The 19,257-nt window shown below is 41.1% G+C and overlaps 1 protein-coding gene across 2 annotated transcripts in view; it reads right to left on the bottom strand.

Moving 5' to 3' along the window:
* ntn1a (netrin 1a) overlaps positions 1–19,257 on the bottom strand; it is a 59,579-nt gene that overhangs the window by 7,854 nt on the left and 32,468 nt on the right. The window contains exons 3-6 of one of the 2 annotated variants that reach the window (XM_031289038.2): positions 18,694–18,882; positions 10,283–10,432; positions 7,800–7,853; positions 252–326 (exon numbers count right to left, since the gene is read on the bottom strand). In XM_031289038.2, the coding sequence (XP_031144898.1) occupies positions 252–326; positions 7,800–7,853; positions 10,283–10,432; positions 18,694–18,882 (468 nt within the window). The remainder of the gene's footprint in view (positions 1–251; positions 327–7,799; positions 7,854–10,282; positions 10,433–18,693; positions 18,883–19,257) is intronic. The other variant, XM_031289039.2, reaches the window with a different exon arrangement.

Here is a 19,257-nt window from a genome sequence, read left to right on the forward strand (position 1 = left end):
AGTAAACATATGTATATCCCAAACCAAAACATTTAGCACTTTAAGTTGCACAGTGATTCTACTGCTCCTAAAGAAGTCTGACACACACTATTTGTTCCTGCAGAATAAGAAACTTGTTTTTTACCCAGAGCCAAGCAGTGAAAAAGGAAACTATGTGTTTCTTCCATTAGACCAGATGTTTTTAAGCTTTCCCGTAGAAATAAATGTTAATCCAAGTCATTAAATGGACTGTGTGTTGTCCGTTGACTCACCGTAATCTTTCTTGCAGTACTTCTTCATGTTGATCTTCAGTTTGCCTTTAGATGCTTTGCAATAAGAGTCACAGTCTGCAAAAATAAGAAGCGAGAGAATACAGTTAGGAGATTAGAGGGAGAAAACAAACAGTGGTAATGGTATTTTATTCAGTAATGGGGGGAAAATAGTTTTGTGAATTTGTTACAAATTCATTGTTAAAATAATTGCCCAAAAACATTCTCACATATATACATACCATGAAAAACAAAAAAGCCAAGTGGACCTACAACGCTGTTTAAATTGCAAAAATGGTAAAATTGTTAGGACAAAGGAATTTTGTCTGTTAACTGTTTATTACAAAATAAGAAATTGGATTGAAAATAAAAAATCACACACAACACTACATTAAATTGAATACTCAATTGCTCAAGTAATTAAAAATAATATTTAGAAGTTCATGTTGATTTTTTTATATATTTAAATATGTATTATGTTTTACATGTGTAAAGATGGTGGTAAATTGTAAACACACTATAGATGAGCTGGGAATTTGATTAGCGCTACTGTTAAAAAAATAAATCCTTGATGAACTTTATAATCTCCACAGGACTGAAATGTAAGAAATATTTTCTTCTGTTGGGCTTACATTTACATGTACAGCAGAGCTTTAACACATCTTCAAATTTTGAAACTTTGAGACAGCTGCTTTAACACTATAGATCAATTTATGTCCTATCCTGCGTCTTTGGGACTGGCAGTTTTAGTAAAAAAGGAAAGAAGACAAACAATACCAGCAGAAACAGACATCTGCCTTTTGGATCCTGTCATTTACAAATTTAAAGAAAGGTTCCCTATAGAGAACAATTATCATAACAGCATCTCTGGCAATAGTTCTTTTGGCTGACTAGTTGAAGCACATCTGTCTGGCTTGATTGTGTAGTCTAATGGGACTGCTGTGGTGCCACTGCTGGCATCATTAAGGGTGCATGTTTTGGTTGTGGTGAAGGCACTTTAGTCCTCTAACCACATCTACATCTTCCATGTGTGCTGGTGAGAACCTCTGAATGGAGCTGATGGTACCAGCAGTGGTTTAGAAGAAACACAAATCACTGCTGCCATCGACCCACTCACTCCCTGTCAGACTGTGGGAATGAGCCAGGTCTGTGCAGACAACCCTCCACCCATTTCAACCCCCCGCCTCCCTCCAAAATCTCACCTCGCTTGTCACCTCAGCCCCCGACCTCCTGAAAAAAATAACCCTGGGATCACTTCAATGTCAAGCTTTTGCATTTATTGCACTGAGGACAGGGGGGGGGGGGGCTGAGGGCTGGCAGCTATTTGAGGGAGTAGAAGGTGGGGGGTGTGAAGGGGGTCAATGCCACACAAAGGGAGGTCAGGAAGGGAAAATTAGCCATCCATGAAGCGGTGGGCAGAGAAGCTTTATTGGGGAGGGGGGCATCCACTCTGGAGCCGTGAACAAATAAATACCTCACGCAGGCAGAGGGTCACCCAAATCGCCTCATGGCTCACACACACACATACTCATGTAGTATGTACGTACATACTCTCTGAGGTAGTAAGTGAGTACGTAAAATTGATTTGAGCTTGATCTATCATCTGGACAACAACCTCAAAACAGAACATTTGTTAGATACTGTTTTTCTGTGCACGAAATCATGTAGAGCCTTGATTAAAGTTTGTATATTCTATGTGTGGCGGGGGTAAGGGAACTCTGTACTTTACTATATCTCCATTGGTTTTTCCATTTTAGTTAGGAAGTAAGCTGTTATTTATGTCAAGGGCTAGGCCACACATGCATTGCAGATTATAACTAACCCTGCTCCCCTTCCAAATAGATCCATGAGGATATGCCATGCCATCAGTTTTTTTTTTATGATAGATTACCAGGAGGTTACGGAGGCAACAGTATATCCCTTCCTCCACTTTGCAGGCCCCAGCAATCCAGAGAGTATATAGCTTCAGTGATTGCCCCATGCTATGCTGTCACGCTGCCAGCCACATATAGTTCTGGCAAGAATAATGTGATGTGAGGCCATTCCATTATAAAAAAAAAAAAATGTTTTCCATTCTTTTCTGCTCATTGAGCACTCTCCCAACTGGCATAAATCGGATCCAGAGTACTGCTTTAGTTTACACTTCAGTGTTACAAGTTGTGATGAGTATAGTAAAAGAAATTAGCGAGGAAGAGATGGATGGACATCAAGTCGTAGTGGAGGAGAGTGATGGGGTTGTGGAAGAAGGATTGGAGCTTTCAGGCAGCCTGAATATGAACAAACTTCATTGTTGTGAGCAGATCTGTGCTCCATGCCTTTGCTCTCCTTTATACTCTGTTTGAATGAGGTTGCCTGGGGAACACTACGACAAGAAAAAATGCAGGGAAGGAGGCGGGAGAATGGGTACTGGTAGAGAGCGAAGGGGTGGAGAGGTTGACAAAAAAAAGAGAAGAAGACAGAAGTGAAGTTTATCAGGGGGGTGGTAAGAAGAAGAGGAGGAGGACTGGGATTTTAAGTAAAACCCCCAAATCAGCAAAACACCCAAACCTGGTTGCCTCATAAGCTGAAGCTGGTGGTAGTAAATAAAGAGAGTAACAAAAATAGGCAAAGTAAATGAAACAGAGGAGTCTATATGAGCTGCACCTGATTACCATGTAAATGATGGAAGGGGGAGCTGTGGAAAGGAAGCTTTGTTTTCTCATAACCCCCCTTGATGCCATCATGATACTTCCCTTTGATAGCCTTTCGTTCCCCATTAGTGTACCCCTGAGACACAGCTCCGGGCCCCACTGAGAGCACCCCAAGATCCCCATTTAGGGCCAGGCAGTCCCCTACCGTGAGGACAAATGTTCCCTTTGTGCGTGCGTTACAAGCGGGGAAGTGGGAGCAGTCCTGTAGCACTGACCTAAAATGTGCTTTGGGTGTTCTGAGTAGATGTAGTTACTACAGCGCTTTGTTTCCTGCCTTTCAGAGCACTGAGAAGTGCGTAACTGAGAGGTGGACCTTTGCCCCTTCTATCAAAGTGCTGTACAACCCTTTAAGCTAATCGTTTTCATTTGGGATGCTTCTTACTAAAGCTGCTTCAAGACAGAATACAGTACTGTACAGTTCTATGTGTTTGAGCCAAAGCTTTAAAGTGCCCATAGACAAAGGCAAAACTAGGCCTGGGTTAGGTAGTACACTAGTACATAGTGAAACATGCCCTAAATATAAAAATGGTGGTAGAGAATGCTGCTTAAAATGACTTTAAAATCAAACTCCCCAACATCTCCCCAGAATCTTGAAGATGATGGCATACTGATCCAACACATCAAACCAGAATAAGTAGTAAAGAGTGTATCATAAGATTTAAACAGAAGCAATGGACAGGAAGTGGAAAAATAAGACACATTTCTGCGAGGCAAATCAAGCAAACAATAGTTTACATGATTGAGGACGACTGAAACTACACAAGACAGAAGAGGTGTCTGACCGCAGATCTACAGAACTTAGTGAACTTTTCCTTACAAGTATTACACAAACACTTTAATTACAGTTGAGTTGCCAACTAAGAAAAGGTGTTGAGAGAAAGATCCATGTTTTAAAATAACCACCGGCCATTCTGTAGCATATTCTGATATATCTGAACACTAATACAGAATGTGTTTTGTTGTTGCTGTTCAGCAGTTATCACACAGATAACATCGGATCTACATCAACATCTAACCTGCAAAGCCAGTTGTGAACAGCCAATCTATATCAACTAGATCTAGACACACTCTTGATATATCTAGATCCTCAGTGTGAACGTGGCCACAGAGACATCAGAGGCACTAGAGCATCGAGACAAGGAGGTGTAAATGACGGCCCAGGAGGAGGGCTTTCTCCCTCAACCAGACTGATTGAGAAACAAATTGCAGCAAATAAAGCATGTAATTAGATTATGGAGCCCAGTGTGCTGCCCTGCTCTGTTCATTTCTGCTCACAGGAGCCGTGAGTTTGGATCCTGTCCAGCAAAGACGGAGACAAAAAAGGAGGAAAGAAAGAGAAGGAGTCCCCCACTTATTTTCTCATTGTATCGTCCGAGAGTAAAAGATGGTTTGTTTTCAGGCAGACAACAGCCAGCGAAGAGGCTGTAAGAGGTCTTGACCTGATTTGGGATTTTTGCGTAGCTTGCTGTCAGTTCTGATGTGTTGATTCGTCCTCTGTTACTTTAACTGAGGAGGTTCAGATGAGTCAGCTGTGTCTACGGAGACACGGAAAGAGGAAATAACCCTGCCAAAGTTTTTCATGTCATTAAAAAAATATTTTTGGGCACCAAAAACTAAATTGTGTTCAACAGTTTGATATTGATAATGAGAATTTGATACTGTGCTTATGTATTTTGGGCCCTGCTTATTGAAAAAATGTATTTCACCATTATTCCTTCTACAATTAAGTGGCGTAATAAGATCCACACGTTGACATGACTGTGAAGCGCGGTGGAGTCAACAAGTACTGAACAGGGTGTGTGAAGCAAGACTCATGTCCAAAAAATCCAAGGAGGGGTCCGCCACAGATTCTGATCACTTCCAGCCTCGGACAAGACACACACACACATATGAGACTGAACCTTGTTACCCTTTTGAGCCTCATCATCGTCACTCCAATTCTCCTCCTCCTCATTGTCATTAGTTACTTTCACATCTTGTATCCTGACAGGCTCGAAGCGGCCATCACAGGTCATCAGCGGTTAATCTCCTCCACATTTCGTTGCTGCATAGACGTCTCTGTCACGACCCGTGGGAGTGGCGACTCACACCATCCGTGACCTACCAGCACAATGTGTGTTTTGTCTGGGCCACACCATCGGAGGTATTCTCCATGCATTCCATCCCTACGTGTGGTCGAGAGAGGGAGAGCCCTACTGCAAGAGACAAATTAATATCCACTCCATTTTCCCTCATGCTCTCCATTCAACCCCTCAACTGAGGCGCAACAAGGCACCTGCCTCACAGCTGTCAGCCCAACACCCCCTGGTATCACGCATACATACACACACACGCACGCACACGCACGCACACAAACGCACACACGCGCGCGTGTGGACACTTTTTCCACATATACATGTAGCCTATATTATTTAAAAATGAACTTTTTACATGTCTTAATTGACCCTACAAGTCTCCATATTTTTTCATCTTGCATCTTCTTCCCCTTTTTCCCTCCATACTGTTTCCTCCTCCCCCTCCATCTACTCATTCTCCTTTCTCTTGGTTTTTGGATTTCCCCCTCTTGTTTTTGTCTTCATCGTTTACTTTTTCTACTTCCCCAGCCTTTTTTCTTCTCCTTTCTCTTGAGTAAATGTATTCTAAACCACCCATAACTACTTTACCACTACTACTATAATTATTATTAATTATAATTTATATAAATATATAATATATAATGTAGTCGTTAAAAAAATAATAGTATAAAATAATCTTTACTCTGCAGCAGGTACTATTAGTAGAATGGAAATTATAGTTTGATAAAATCACCACATCTGTTTGCAATCCCATATTAGGTGATATCATACCTGTTTGAATATCAGGCTGAGCATGAGGTGTGTTTGCTCTGCAACCTTCTGATGAGGTTCAGAGGGTAATGTATGCATCCTCTGGGCCTCAAGCACCTCCAGCCTCCAGCGGGACCCCCGGCTACATGATTCTGACATGGTCAATGCACGATGTCCATCAAGGTGCGCCACCTTGCAATCTGCTTGATTTCAACCTCTCTGGGCTGCCCATTATACATATGAGAGGGAATTCCCAGAACTCTCTTTCGTGATTAGATTTTACGGTCCGTGTCATTACACAGCTTCCTTCAGGTTGTGTTTACATTAGTTCAATGACACGGCTTAATTAACTGGGTTACAAGAAGAACAAATGTTTCACATGATAACAGTAAATTGGAGGGAGAGGTAAGGGTATAGTTTTCATACACAAAAAACACAAATATCCAAAATGCCTTTTTTACTTGTGAATGTTGATGTATAAAAACCGAAAAGTAAACATGCTGATCAACTTTGCATTTATTTAAGTTGATGAAGTAATAAGGGTCCATCGCTCACTTATCCAGTAATCCCTCAATAAGGTGAGGAAAAATTCCTACACCCCAAAAGCAGGCAGTTTCCTGACAAGGGGGCCCAGAGAAACTCCAGATATTCTAGCTCGGCACCACCCACAGTGTTATGTGAAGACAAAGCGTGAAACAGAGGGAGACGAAGGAGGTAGAGGAGAGTGAAAAGAGACTGAAGGAGAAAAGAAAAGAGGCGGAGGAGGGTTGGGGACCAGCAGTATCCTGACTGCGTTGTCAATCGAAGCTGTCCAGGGAACGTTAGGGCCCAATAACAGCTGCAAGAGCCTCTTATTCATGTACAGTACATAACATATGTATACCTTGGGCCTCTAGCAACTTCATGGGTGAGACAGAGCAAACATGCTGCGAGCCAGATGACTCAACTTTTTCCACCATGAGGCCATATAACAAAATGCGGAACTTATTCCAACAGGGTTTGTACATGTATGTCTGTTTATGTTTATGAAGCTCAAGATGCAAGTTTTGGTGCTTCACATATGTAGGAATTCTGCCGCATTACATATTATGAGTCTCATACTGTTTACTCATATCACAATTTTCAATAAAAGGATTGCATATAATTCAACTGAAAAGAGCTACAGCAACCACTAACATATAACCAGATTCCAACCAATTCAACCAATAAATGAACTCACAGTCCAGAATCTCTAAGTGTTCATACTGCATTAATCACTTCAAACTAATCAGAAGTGAGCCGGCAATAAAATGTCATGCACTGATTTTTATTTTTTTTAAGACACTTATGTTTTACCACAATAATGGTTACATTTACCATTACTGAACCCATTCTGACAGTTTATTGTTATATAGTTTTTCAGTCGTATCATCCAGCTTTAGTATTTGATGTACCGCAACTAATCCTGATGTCATATCCAGTCCTTAAAGATAGGACAGTAAAACCCACTATGGTATCATTTCAAACATGAATTATCTGGTAAACGAATGAATAAAGTGTTATTGAATCCTACGCTGAATTACAAAAGCCAGTGCACGTCAATCAGTCCTTCCCTCACTTCACTGCATTGGACGGAGAGGGAGTTTGGAGAGATGAAAAATCATCAAATCAAACAAACTGTCAGGCCCCCATGCTGTACGCTAGACCAACACCCCACTGTGCCGCAGTTAGACTGATTAATTGTGAAAGTGTGAGAGATTAAAGGAGGCACATCCCAGGGTTGTTGCTAATGGATTTAATATTCATGAAGCCTTAATAAGGAGGGGGAAGGCAAGAGGGATCCAATTTATCCGTCAGTCTGTTTTTTTTACATTAGTGGAAAAATATTGTGGTGATGCGTGGGACTGTTGAAAAATCCCATAACCATTTATACATACTTCCACATATTTTCTACATCTTCCCCTCCAGGCCAGATGTGCTTATATGGATGTGTAGCAGCATATAGATGAATATATAAAAAAAGATAAAGTAAATGTTTGACTCTCTGCTGTACTCACCTGATGGTTCCTCTGTACTGCTGGATGGGGTTGTAGGAGGTGCAACTGGAATCTCTACTCCCAGAGAAAACATGACATAGATGCAAAGACAGATCAGTTTCATTATTATTATATATGCATCCATACATACATACATGTATTTTTGCCTTTGTGTGCATGAATGTTGGTACAGTGTGTAAATGTGCACATTTACACACTGTAAGTAAGGGTTAAGGCAAAACAATGTAAAGAAATATACCAGTATTAGGAGCATGAGTTGCTCAAAGCTCTTGTTATGGTTGATAGTAGATTGCAAATTTGCTAAATTACTGACAGTGGGTGTTTGTGTATTTTCTTTATTCACACAAAGTTATATCTGACAGATAGATTAGATCAAAAAGGGCTTCTGTATACTCTCTGATAAGGGCATAATATGCTCAAAAAACACTAAATGCAATGCAATAATTTGTACGATCTGGGGGTCAAAGTGTGAAATGTGTACATAAATTAAGCTTTTGTGAAATTCAGTCAGAAAGTGGTTTTCCGCTAACACTCTTTTATTGAATATTTATTATATCTTGTCCTTTCCAATCTTCCTCAATACATGTTTTCCCTGAGGCGGTGTCAAAGCTCCTGGTTCTTAAATTTCATACATAGCCATATCTGACCAATACACTTTCTTCCTGCATTTCTAAAAACCAATCAGATGTTGGCTGTTCAAAATATTATTTACAAATTTGATATAGTACTGACCATGTACTGCAACATCCCTGGCTTTGTTGCATCTCTCTGCCCCATAATTTTGTTTCATGTCTCTGCTCTTATCTGCCTAATAAAGACATAAATTGTCCAAAAAATAATTTAAAAAACTTTAAGAATGTTCCAACATCTACCTGCTTTCTCTGTTTCATCCTCCTCCCCTGTACCCTGCTGCTGTGGAAAAACTACAACAGAGCTGTATGATTGTCCAAAGACTTGATTCTCTCAGCCCTCCCTCATACTCCTGTATTCACAAGTGGGTAGGAAGTTGACACTCAGAGAAACCATGCATGAAGAACGGCCCTCTTATCTCCAAAGGAGCAGGACGGCAACAGAAGATATAAAACACACATAATGCCTTTTTGTTATTGTGGGCAGCAGGGACAGAAGGGGCTCATCAAAAAGTCTGTACAGAGGACAAAACCGCAGAGATGTATCAAAGACACATGCAAAGAAAGAGGTGCATAACAGTGGTGGTTTCAGCTGTGCAAAGGTAAGGACTTTGTGTGTATGAGGGACGAAAGAAAGAATCAAGTCTTTTGATCAAGTAAAATCTGCTTTCCTCAGCTGGGATTGAGCAAACTTGCTTCCTACTTTCTGAACGTACACAACATTTATGTCACCATAAATCACAATCTGTGGAATGATGTGCACGCCTGGTTGTTGCCGTGTGGACATAATGAGGCCTTCTCCCATGAAGAATTGGTCTATATAATGACAAGAAAAACAATTGCTGCCAAAACAATGGCGCCTGAAGCCCGTAGGTCCCTTCGCTGATGTTGTTGTTGATCAGCAATCTTCCATCAGTATTGAGCCGCCACACGTGCCAGTTTAAATAATGAGCCTGTTTCTCATAATTGACTCGTGTAGATTTATGGCTCACAGCGCTGGAAGGTGTTCACAAAGTCAAAGATATAACATGACTCTGTATTAAAATGAAACTTGGTAAGCGCTATCGCTGTAACAGTGGGCTGTTAAAGATTAAACTGATTACATACTGTAGAGAGAGACTTTATTTCCATCTCACAGTGATCACTGCATGTTTGACAAATCAGCTCTTACTTGACATTTTCCAGGAGTCAATGATATCTAATAAGTTGATTTCATTTATTTCTTTATTGGACCTCAGCCATGTAAATCCATGTAGAGATGTATTTCTCATAAGCATTTAATACAATGGCAAGAGCACCAATTAAAACACGTTTTCAGAATGAAACAAAGGAGCCATTGTCATTTGCTATGGGGCTATTATTCAATGCAGCTTTAAATCTTCAACTGCAGGCCTTCCCTGAGGCGATGCTAGATTATTTCTTAATTTTGACTTTAATACAAGGCTATATTTTAGCTAATAAATGGTCATTGGATGCTGAGAACAAGATTGATTTTGTAATTCAACCCAAATCTTCCCAAGCTATCTAAGACACTTTGGGGCTTGGAGATGCTGGTGTTAACAACTTTGCATCTTTACCCAGATTTATGGAGAGACCAACAAGCCGAGACCATAACCTTGAGGTTCAGTGTAATGGTGTGTTTATTTAATAAGCCAGCAGATTTACTGGTCAGAAAACTGACAGTCAGACACTGTAAAGTCTGCTTTTACAGTGTGTGTTTTTGTGTGTGGCATACTGTATTATGTGTTGACTGTGTGTGATTTTGAATATGCACATGTGTGTGTCATCAGTCCGGTGCGTCCCTCCCTTAGTCCTACAGTGAGGCAGATATGGTAAAGACTGGGTTCCACGTACTTATGCAGGGGGCAATGGGCGAGCGGCTCTGCTGGTAGCCTTTAGCACAGCGGTTGCACGTGATACCAGTCACGCCGTCTTTACAGGGACATTGTCCTGTGGTTTGGTTACAGGTTTTGCCAGCAGCACCCACGGGATGGCAATCACATGCTGTGAGGAAACAGAGGAAGAAAGAGAGGCACAGTGAGTGGTCACACACAAACACACGCACACATGTGAGGAGATACAAACACATACTACCTATAGAGAGAGTGCAGGTGGGTACACAGCAGTGGAGGCAACAATAATAGAGTGGTGAGAGACAGGTGGAGGCGTGCACAGAGAGACAGAACTCACCACAGCGCTCATTTTGAAGTGAGTGTAGCATTATGACTAAAAGAGCAGATAAAATGCATCCGCCACAGACATTGTTTTTGACATTTTGTTGTTGTTTGCTAATGAGCAAATTAGCATGTAACTATCATGTCTACCTTAAACAAAAGCTGCCAAGATACAGTATCAGCATGATCTCCAATCACAAATGTGTGAGTTTGGCTGTTAGGCCTTCTTGTGTGTGCCAGTGTGTGAGCGCTCTGTGGGACTGCAGCTGTATGTGTGAGGTAAAGAGAAAGGGTTGTGCATGCTTACCAAATGATAAAATAATGGAGGATAATCCTAATTGTCTGTTTCTGATTAATGCCAGACTTTGAACCCGAGCCCAAAACGTCTGTCACACTTCCTCCCAAACTGGGGGGTCTATCGAACACACATGCTTCAGGAATGTAATCATCTTCCAATTGCTTTCCCCGATCCAAGCCCTTAATTCATTTCACAGCCAAACCCATGTCAAGTTTGAAATCAGTGTTGAATAATAGTTGTCTGAGAGTTGTTTCTTTTCATCTATTTTTGGATATGAATAGTAGTGGCTCTGGTGAGGAGAAGTGGTTGAATTAATAGTCCATTCAGTAAACCCTGACAGTCTAATCCAGACCAGAACAGTCTTGATAATCAATCAACATTCCCACTTCTTTAATCGAACAACCTACAAAGCCTAAAACTCTGTTTGTCACCAAACTCTCACCACTATATTCCTCACCCCATGAGTGTTGTATTTTCAGTTTATTTCCTGTGGAAAACCAGTGATGCTGACTCTCAGCCTCAGGGTTAGGCTCTGCTCTTTCGCTGCCCCTCCCTAAAGATTTTTTTCCTGTGTTGTGTCACTTGTCACTCTGAAAAGCCATCAAAGGCAAAGCTGAATTATGTACTTTGAGGTTTGTGGGGGTATTTAGTGGTTTGGTCGGTTTGTTTTTAACCGCATAGACTGTTCAGCCCACGGTACAAAAATACAGCTTCAAAACAATCTCTTCATTTTTGGCCCATTGCGTTGAAATGAATGTGTAAAATGTATAAATGTCAAAACAAGTTTAAATTAATAGTGACGCTTATGCATACAATCAAAACTGCAGGTTTCTACTGTGTAATTGAATTCAATACATTAAATAATGTAATCTGACCGTAGGAATAGATTGTTTCTGTTTGAATTTTATGCTTAAAAAAGCTAAAGTTTCAGTTATAATGTAATGTGTTCTTCATCTTTACTTTGACCTAGAGCCTTAATACGATTGTTATTCATCCAGGCTGTAGGTGAGAGAGACATGCTCTCTGGGAGATCCAAATTACGGCAGGCCTCAGGGAAAAGACTGCTGTAAAGTGGTACTGTAATACCGAATCTGTGCTCTTTATGATTGACCTCGGACTTTTGGAAACAACATAGTTGTTGTTTTGTGAGATATTTTGACAAGTGAAGTACTACAAGACAACTCTGTAGGTGAAGTCCATACATTTGGGATTTCAGCAGGCTACCTCCTCTCTCCTCTATCATCACTTTTATCTCTATTGCCTGTTTCCTGTGATTCAGCTTCTGTTGCTGCTCTTATCTCTCCTCAGTGTGTGTGTGTGTGTGTGTGTGTGTGTGTGTGAGAGAGAGAGATAGTACTTGTGTGCTGTTCAACCTTCTTATCAGACTTCAGAGAAGCCTCCATAAAAGTGTGTGTATTAGTACCTTTATCAGACTAATCTGTCACTGCTTTCATTGCTTAGTTGTGTCTAGCTCATTAGGAGGAGGAACAAAATACACAAGCGCATGCGCACACACACACACACACACACACACACACACACACACACACACACACACACACACACACACACACACACATACACACACACACACACACACACACACACACACACACACACACACACACACACACACACACACACACACACACACACACACACACACACACACAGCCTCAGGAAGCCTAACAAACGTGGAGACCGGTGCAGCACGTCTTCAGGCCTGTAAATTTAGGAGTATGTCAGAGGAGTTTGAGGCAAAGAAGGGCAAAGTGCGTTTCTGGTTGGAGCTTCAGAGAGCTCAGGTTATATTTTTAAGAGCGTCTTCCTGGTAACCACAGCTCAGAGCCTCAAGCCTGCCAGTAAATCAAGTTGCACAGCACATGGTCTGCATGTGGGAAACACTCTGCCTCCCTCTCCTCCTCTTCACATTTGGTCCTTGACGGCTGACTGACTGCCTGAGCTGCTGTCCGGTTGGATGACAAATTGTCTGACTCTCTGGCTGGATGACCCACCTGTTGGCCAAAGGACTGGCTTACTCTGGAGGTGTGAGTAAGAGTTTCTCGTTTAAGTGTGTGTCCACTTAATGGTTAAGTGGCTGTGTGCACTGCTTCATGGCTACTACAGATGGCTCAGGGAGATATGGGGACAAGAGAGCAAGAGGCCCTTTCTGTCTCAACACTTCCAGCGAGGAGAACTGACAGAAGTTTATGATAAGAAGCGTAGGTGTGTGTATATAAGGGAATCTGTGGTCTCTCCCTAACAACGTAGAACTAAATCTAAGGGATTAGCCCTGTATAACTGTCATGTTTCTAGATGAAGACAGAATTCCTAACGCTAAAAGAAGCTCTTGGCGCTGGGAGTTGCATATAAAAGAATGAAAAATGTGCTTGGTTAATGGGGAGAGTTGAAGGTTTTTTCAAAGGCAGACAGTCAGGCCTCGTTCTGAGATTGCACAATGTGAGAATTTGAACTCTGCCAATCGTTTACCATAAAGCTGGTGTTTGAAGTCTGAACTCCCCCCATTTGGTTTGTGTGTTCTGTGCCAATAAGAATAATTTGTTGGCCCTGGTGTGAAGCCAAGCTACCCAAGTCTGTGTTCTATTATAATTAGGTTTCTGCTCCTCCACAAGTATCTTTGGAGAGCGGAAATAGTAAGCATTATTGGGTTGTTGCACTATACATAAACAGCTCTCTAAATGACGTGTTTATCTAATAGAGGGTGTGTCTTGCTTGTTGTGTTGTTTAGTGTGTAATTGATCATAATAATAGGCTGCAATGGCCCTGAACAGTCATGCTTAAGGCCGCAGAGCGAGCCCAAAAATGTTGGACGCCAGCAAAAAAAAAATTGTGAACCATGTTTGATGCACAACACTGAACATGTGCATTGTTCTAATTGAAAACACGCAGATAACACACACACCCGACGAAAATCCAGAGCTAAAATTGAAGTCATGAAAAACAATATTTTTCAAATCACAAGCAGAAAAACATTTTATATGTGGTCAATAAAAAAACCTACTGGGTCAATGGAAGACATATGCTGAAGAGAGGGGAGTAGGTTTTTTAGCATGTTATTCTGATTGAAACAGACCATCCCTCAATCAAAGCCTAATTTCCCTCTGTATGCAAAATATGTTCCCCATCATGCTGCTGACCGATGCAATTATATGATGGTTGATTCGAATGTGAAGGCCTGAATTCAATCCAATGGTCACAGAACCAACGCCAACTCAAGCTTGATTTTATTAAGTTTAGATGGTCCTCTGATGGGGACTAATCAAGAGCAGGGCTCATTATTTGGCAAAGACCTCCCATGTAGTCATCATTGTCACTCAATATGTTTTAGGCTCTGCATCAAGATGGGTTCTTTAGGAAGTCACTAATGTTTACCTTTTAAAATAAAGTTAAGACTTTAAAAATCAATGCCAGGGTGCCAAACAAGGATATCAGACAGCTGATTAAACATCCACATAAAGCTATCACTGAGTGACATTTGTTATCTCAGTTATATGTCAGAAGTGTTGAAAGACCACCCAGAGTGCTGCATCTCTTGGTCTTCTCAAATCTCACCATCACCTTTTTAAGTTCATGCATTTCATTGTCAAATACACCTCAGTGTGTTTTATTCACAGGCTTCAAACAGTTAAAGATACAAACAAGAGCTGCTTGAAATGTATGCCATGTTTACACTCTTACTCAATGAGGGGTGAAGTTATACATTTCGGCGTGTAAATGTAGCCACAGGGCACGGCTTGCTCTGCAGTGGATAAGCTGCTGCTCTCTTTTACTTGTAATAGCCTCCTATGGAAATGAGCTGCTTTCAGGGAGGATTGTATTACGCATATAAAAGCAAACTCTTGTGCTCCTCGACCTGCCCCGCGCTCCTTACAGTGCCCATTCTCTTCCAAGAGCCACACAGCAAAAAGGCTCTCTCTACTTGAGTTCAATAAATATCCAAACCTCTTAATTGCTGTCACTTCGGTGAAGCGTTCACGCTGCTTGAGGAGTCGACAGAAATTAGTTCCGCGGTTTGAGTTTCATTGAATTATCTTGAGTTATGATGTGGTAAACCTGAGAGAATTTGGCAGGGCAAGACTTTTGACAGCACACATAGGTGTTTGACGTAGGGACAAAGCTGTGTTGCAACTTTAAGTTTATTAACAGAGAGAAAGAGAGAGAGAGAGAGAGAGAGAGAGAGAGAGAGAGAGAGAGAGAGAGAGAGAGAGAGCATGTATTGCAATGACAATTAAAGTCTTTATCTGTAATGTTCCACATATAGCTTGCAAAAATGTTTTAATTGGCAAAAGAAACAGTTCATGCTTCGTATCATTTGTCAGCTTGGGGTAATTACCACAGATCCTTTATTGTAAGTCTGTTTTGATGTAACTGAATACCTCAGTAAAACTTGAACAGTGTTTGCTTATAATTACACAGAGCTGGGGGAGGTGAGACGTACATAAACTGGCAAATTTCATGGATTAAATTGAACAAAACCGTTTTGGTAAGCTGGCAATTTTATAAATAATGATGAAATGTGTTTATATTTTAGTTCAGTGAGAGGCAGTAGAGACTGTGAAAGATTCAAAAGTGAGATTTAATATTTACTAGTGTGGAGACTCTGATGTAATGAGTATATGACATGACTCCTGCTATAAGCCAATGGGAGTATCATTATCTTATAACAATAATACTATTATAGATTATATTTAATTGTTGTGAAATTCCACTAAGGGTGCATGGAGCCATAACAAAGCACACTGATGCTGTTTTTTTGGGCTATAAGTTAAATTATGTATATATGATGTATCATGAGTCATGAGAATGACATTAATGATGGTCAGAACAATAATTACTAATATTTACATTTTAAAGAGCAAATAATTTTGCTCTTTAAAATGTCAGAAAATAGTGAAAATGGCCATTGCAATGTTCTCAGAGCCAAAGGGGGAGTGTTCAGATTGCATGTTTTGTCCAAAAAGCAAAGATATATTCAAACAATAACAGCAAATGTTGACAATTGAGAAGCCAAGCACAGAGAGCTTTTAGATAGCTGAGAAACACAAGAAAACTTGTGACTCTGAAAAGAAAATTATACAGATACAGATATTTATGACATGACATACACACTGTAATTATGGTAAAAGAAAGTTGCATGTACACATCGCATTAGCAGCAGGTTTCCCTTAGCGAGAGCATCAGACAGAGTCATAAAATATGAGAACACCAGCCTGCACAGAGACAGAATCCATTCATAGAGCACAGATGAAGGTGAAGGAAGCAGAGGCAGAGAGGCTCCACATCAGTGGCCCTAGTTATCATAACGTAACGTTTTACACAGACATAAAATACAGATTCAGCCCCACATATTCAGATGCACATGAACTATACATGAACAGTTTACTCCAGATGCCAGAGGTCCATACCAGGTGCATTTTTCACAGCTTTTGACTTGCTGTTTTAACTTTCACTTCATGACTAATTTAACCAAAGTTTCCAAACATCAAAGTAGTCATCGTTGTCGTATGAGAACAGATTTCCACATCAGTGGAAACAGATTTCTCATGCAGGCAGGCTGTTTTCCAGTTATGGTAAAAACATTTTATCATTACATGAACTGAGGTTTTCGCTCTGCTTTAATTTGGCTCTACATTTGTTCTCTTCTGGTGACCCAAATGTTGACTGCTTGCTTCCAAGGTCTCTCATGTCAGTGGCTAGCAAACTGTGAAAGTCACCACTGTAAGCAATGAAAAAGTAATGAAAAGCAGCCAAGAATCATCGGAAATATGCTGGATTAATCATTTGCTGCTGATTGAAAATGCAAAGCTCTCCATCATCTAAAATGTGTAAGGCATTAGAGAAAAGTGTGGCATAATGATAAATAATACAGTCAATTACTAATTCAAAAGGATTCACCAGACATGAATATAATAGGACAAAAACATTTGCTGTATTTTGGGACAGACCTTCCTCATTAGTAATAGCTATTATGCTTTTATGCTCTACATTATTATTTTGTCTACTGTATATTGTAAACTGTATATTTTGTCTGCAAGTGCAAGTAAACATGTTTAACAATTCTGTGGTGAAATGCACAGCAGGAACCTGAGGCATCTAACCCCATGAAAGTGAGTTATGGGACGCTGAAAGAATCAAGTCTCTGACACATGAGAAGGAATGTAAAAACAACAAAAAAAGAGGTTAAATCTCCACAACTAGCCAGCCTGGTAGACACAGCGGAGCATAGGGGTTAATGATACACAACGTCCCGTCGTGATGAATGTATGTTTGCATTCCTGCTCGACAGGAGAATAGGCCCAAAGCCACGGAAGGTGTTAATGTCAGTTTAGAAATATCGCTCATGAGCGGCTGGAGGGGAGAATAGAATGGATGCATTTGTCAGAGAGCTTTGTTATGAATGAAATGTGCTTGATATGGTCACATGGATGTCAGGAATTGAATGGGACCGAATGCATGTGTGATTTTCTTTTGCAATCGTTTCATTAATAATTAAAAAAATTTAAAAAAGGGTGTCATTGTGGCAAATGCACTTTTCTGCAAAGGGAAAAGATGAAAATTACAGAGCGACGGTATCAACTGTATTAGTCAAGACTTAATAAAATGCATCTTTACATATCATTGTCTTGTCTGAACATCAGATTCTTTTGCAGATGTTTTACTCTTCAGACCTGCCTTCTGTCATACTGAGTGATTGGTCAGTTTATTTATTTACTACATGGTGAATGATGTGAGAAAACTCAGGCTTAAATTGTCAGCAGGCAGCTAATGTTTCCTCTTTGGAAGTGAGCGCTCTGAAACCCTCAAACGAGAATGCGTGTATTTCTGCGTGTATGTGTGTGTGTGTGTGTGTGTGTGTGTGTGTGTGTGTGTGTGTGTGTGTGTGTGTGTGTGTGTGTGTGTGTGTGTGTGTGCGCGCGCGCGCGTGCGTGCAAGCTGTATCTATACGGAGCGATTCTGAGGTGTCTCTGGGCTTGTTTGCACAGGGAGTCAGCTCCTGTTATCTTTCCCTGCAGCAGAAGAGGTGAGAAAATATACCCTCTCTCTTTTCAATCACCCCCCCTTCCTCCTCTTTCTCCTCCTCCTCTCTTTCTTTGACCCTTATTAGCTATGGTGAGGGCTGATGGCAGGCGATACATCTAGCACACACCTGCGTGGGGGTGTGTTCCTCTTGTCCTCCTCTCTTCCTTTTCTCCTTACCTTACCTCCCATCTTTCACTCTCTTGCCACCCCTTAACCTGAGTTTTGCCCCCCCCCCCTTTCTTCTCTCTCCGTCCTGCAGCCCTTCCACCGATTCGTCTTTGACCTGCACTGGGGATCACTTCACACCTTAGCTCTGTTTGTTTTGCTTGTCCTGTCATCCCCTCACCTCACCTTCCCCCCCCCCCCGAACGAAGCCAAATAACTCAAATGTCAATGAGGGAACACCCAGACCCGACCCGCCCCATGCCACCACGACCTCCACACCCCCCAACAGACCCCCAACTCATCTCCGCTGACAGAGCGAGATGAGGGTGAGACAGGCTCAGGAATGAAAAGACTGCTGGCTCCCCCCCTCCCCCCACTTCCTGTGATTCATCTAAAACGGTTTCCTATCAGACCTAAAAAATATCAGTCAGTAGTAGCTGGTGTTGAGTATGTAAGTATGTAAGTGTGTAATGAAATTTCGAAGAGCAATATTTCAAAACTTTTTTTTTAAATGAAATAAGATATTTGGTTGTTGTTCAACATGTACGTTTAAATCTTTCCCTTGACAGAAAAGAACGGCACTGTACCTTTGCAGGCTTTCCTGTGGGAGATAGGTTTGGACAGATCTCTGTAGTAGCCCTCCTTGCAGTAGTGGCAGTGGCGTCCAGCCGTGTTGTGGCGACAGTTGAGGCAGACTCCTCCGCTCTTCCTTCCCGACAGTTTGTACAGCTCCATGTTGAAACGACACCTTCGGGCGTGAAGGTTACAGTTACAGGCTGTGAAGGAAATAAAAAAAGGATGTAAAAAGGTTAAATTTAGTGTGGAACAAATAGGTCACAACAGTATTTATTCCAGTTATTGACAACAAACTCATTCAATAGTTGATAAATGATGACCATTTCTTATTGAATCTGCATTCAAGTTTGAAATTGAACCTGTTGAGGTTAACCAGTAAGGTGACATGTTTGTGCAAATGATTAACAAAAAAACATGTGGTGAGTAGAGCAGATGGCCCTCGTGTAACCCTTTTGGAGAGTTTAAAATCCTCTAGGTATCCCTTTAGAGCACCTGAACCCAAAACAAGTTTGTGATTGTGTTTTATGATGTCCTGACATGTTAAAATAATGACCTCAGCAGTGGAAATAAGTCCA

Source organism: Sander lucioperca, chromosome 4, assembly GCF_008315115.2.
Source record: "Sander lucioperca isolate FBNREF2018 chromosome 4, SLUC_FBN_1.2, whole genome shotgun sequence".
NCBI classification, from domain to species: Eukaryota; Metazoa; Chordata; class Actinopteri; order Perciformes; family Percidae; genus Sander; species Sander lucioperca.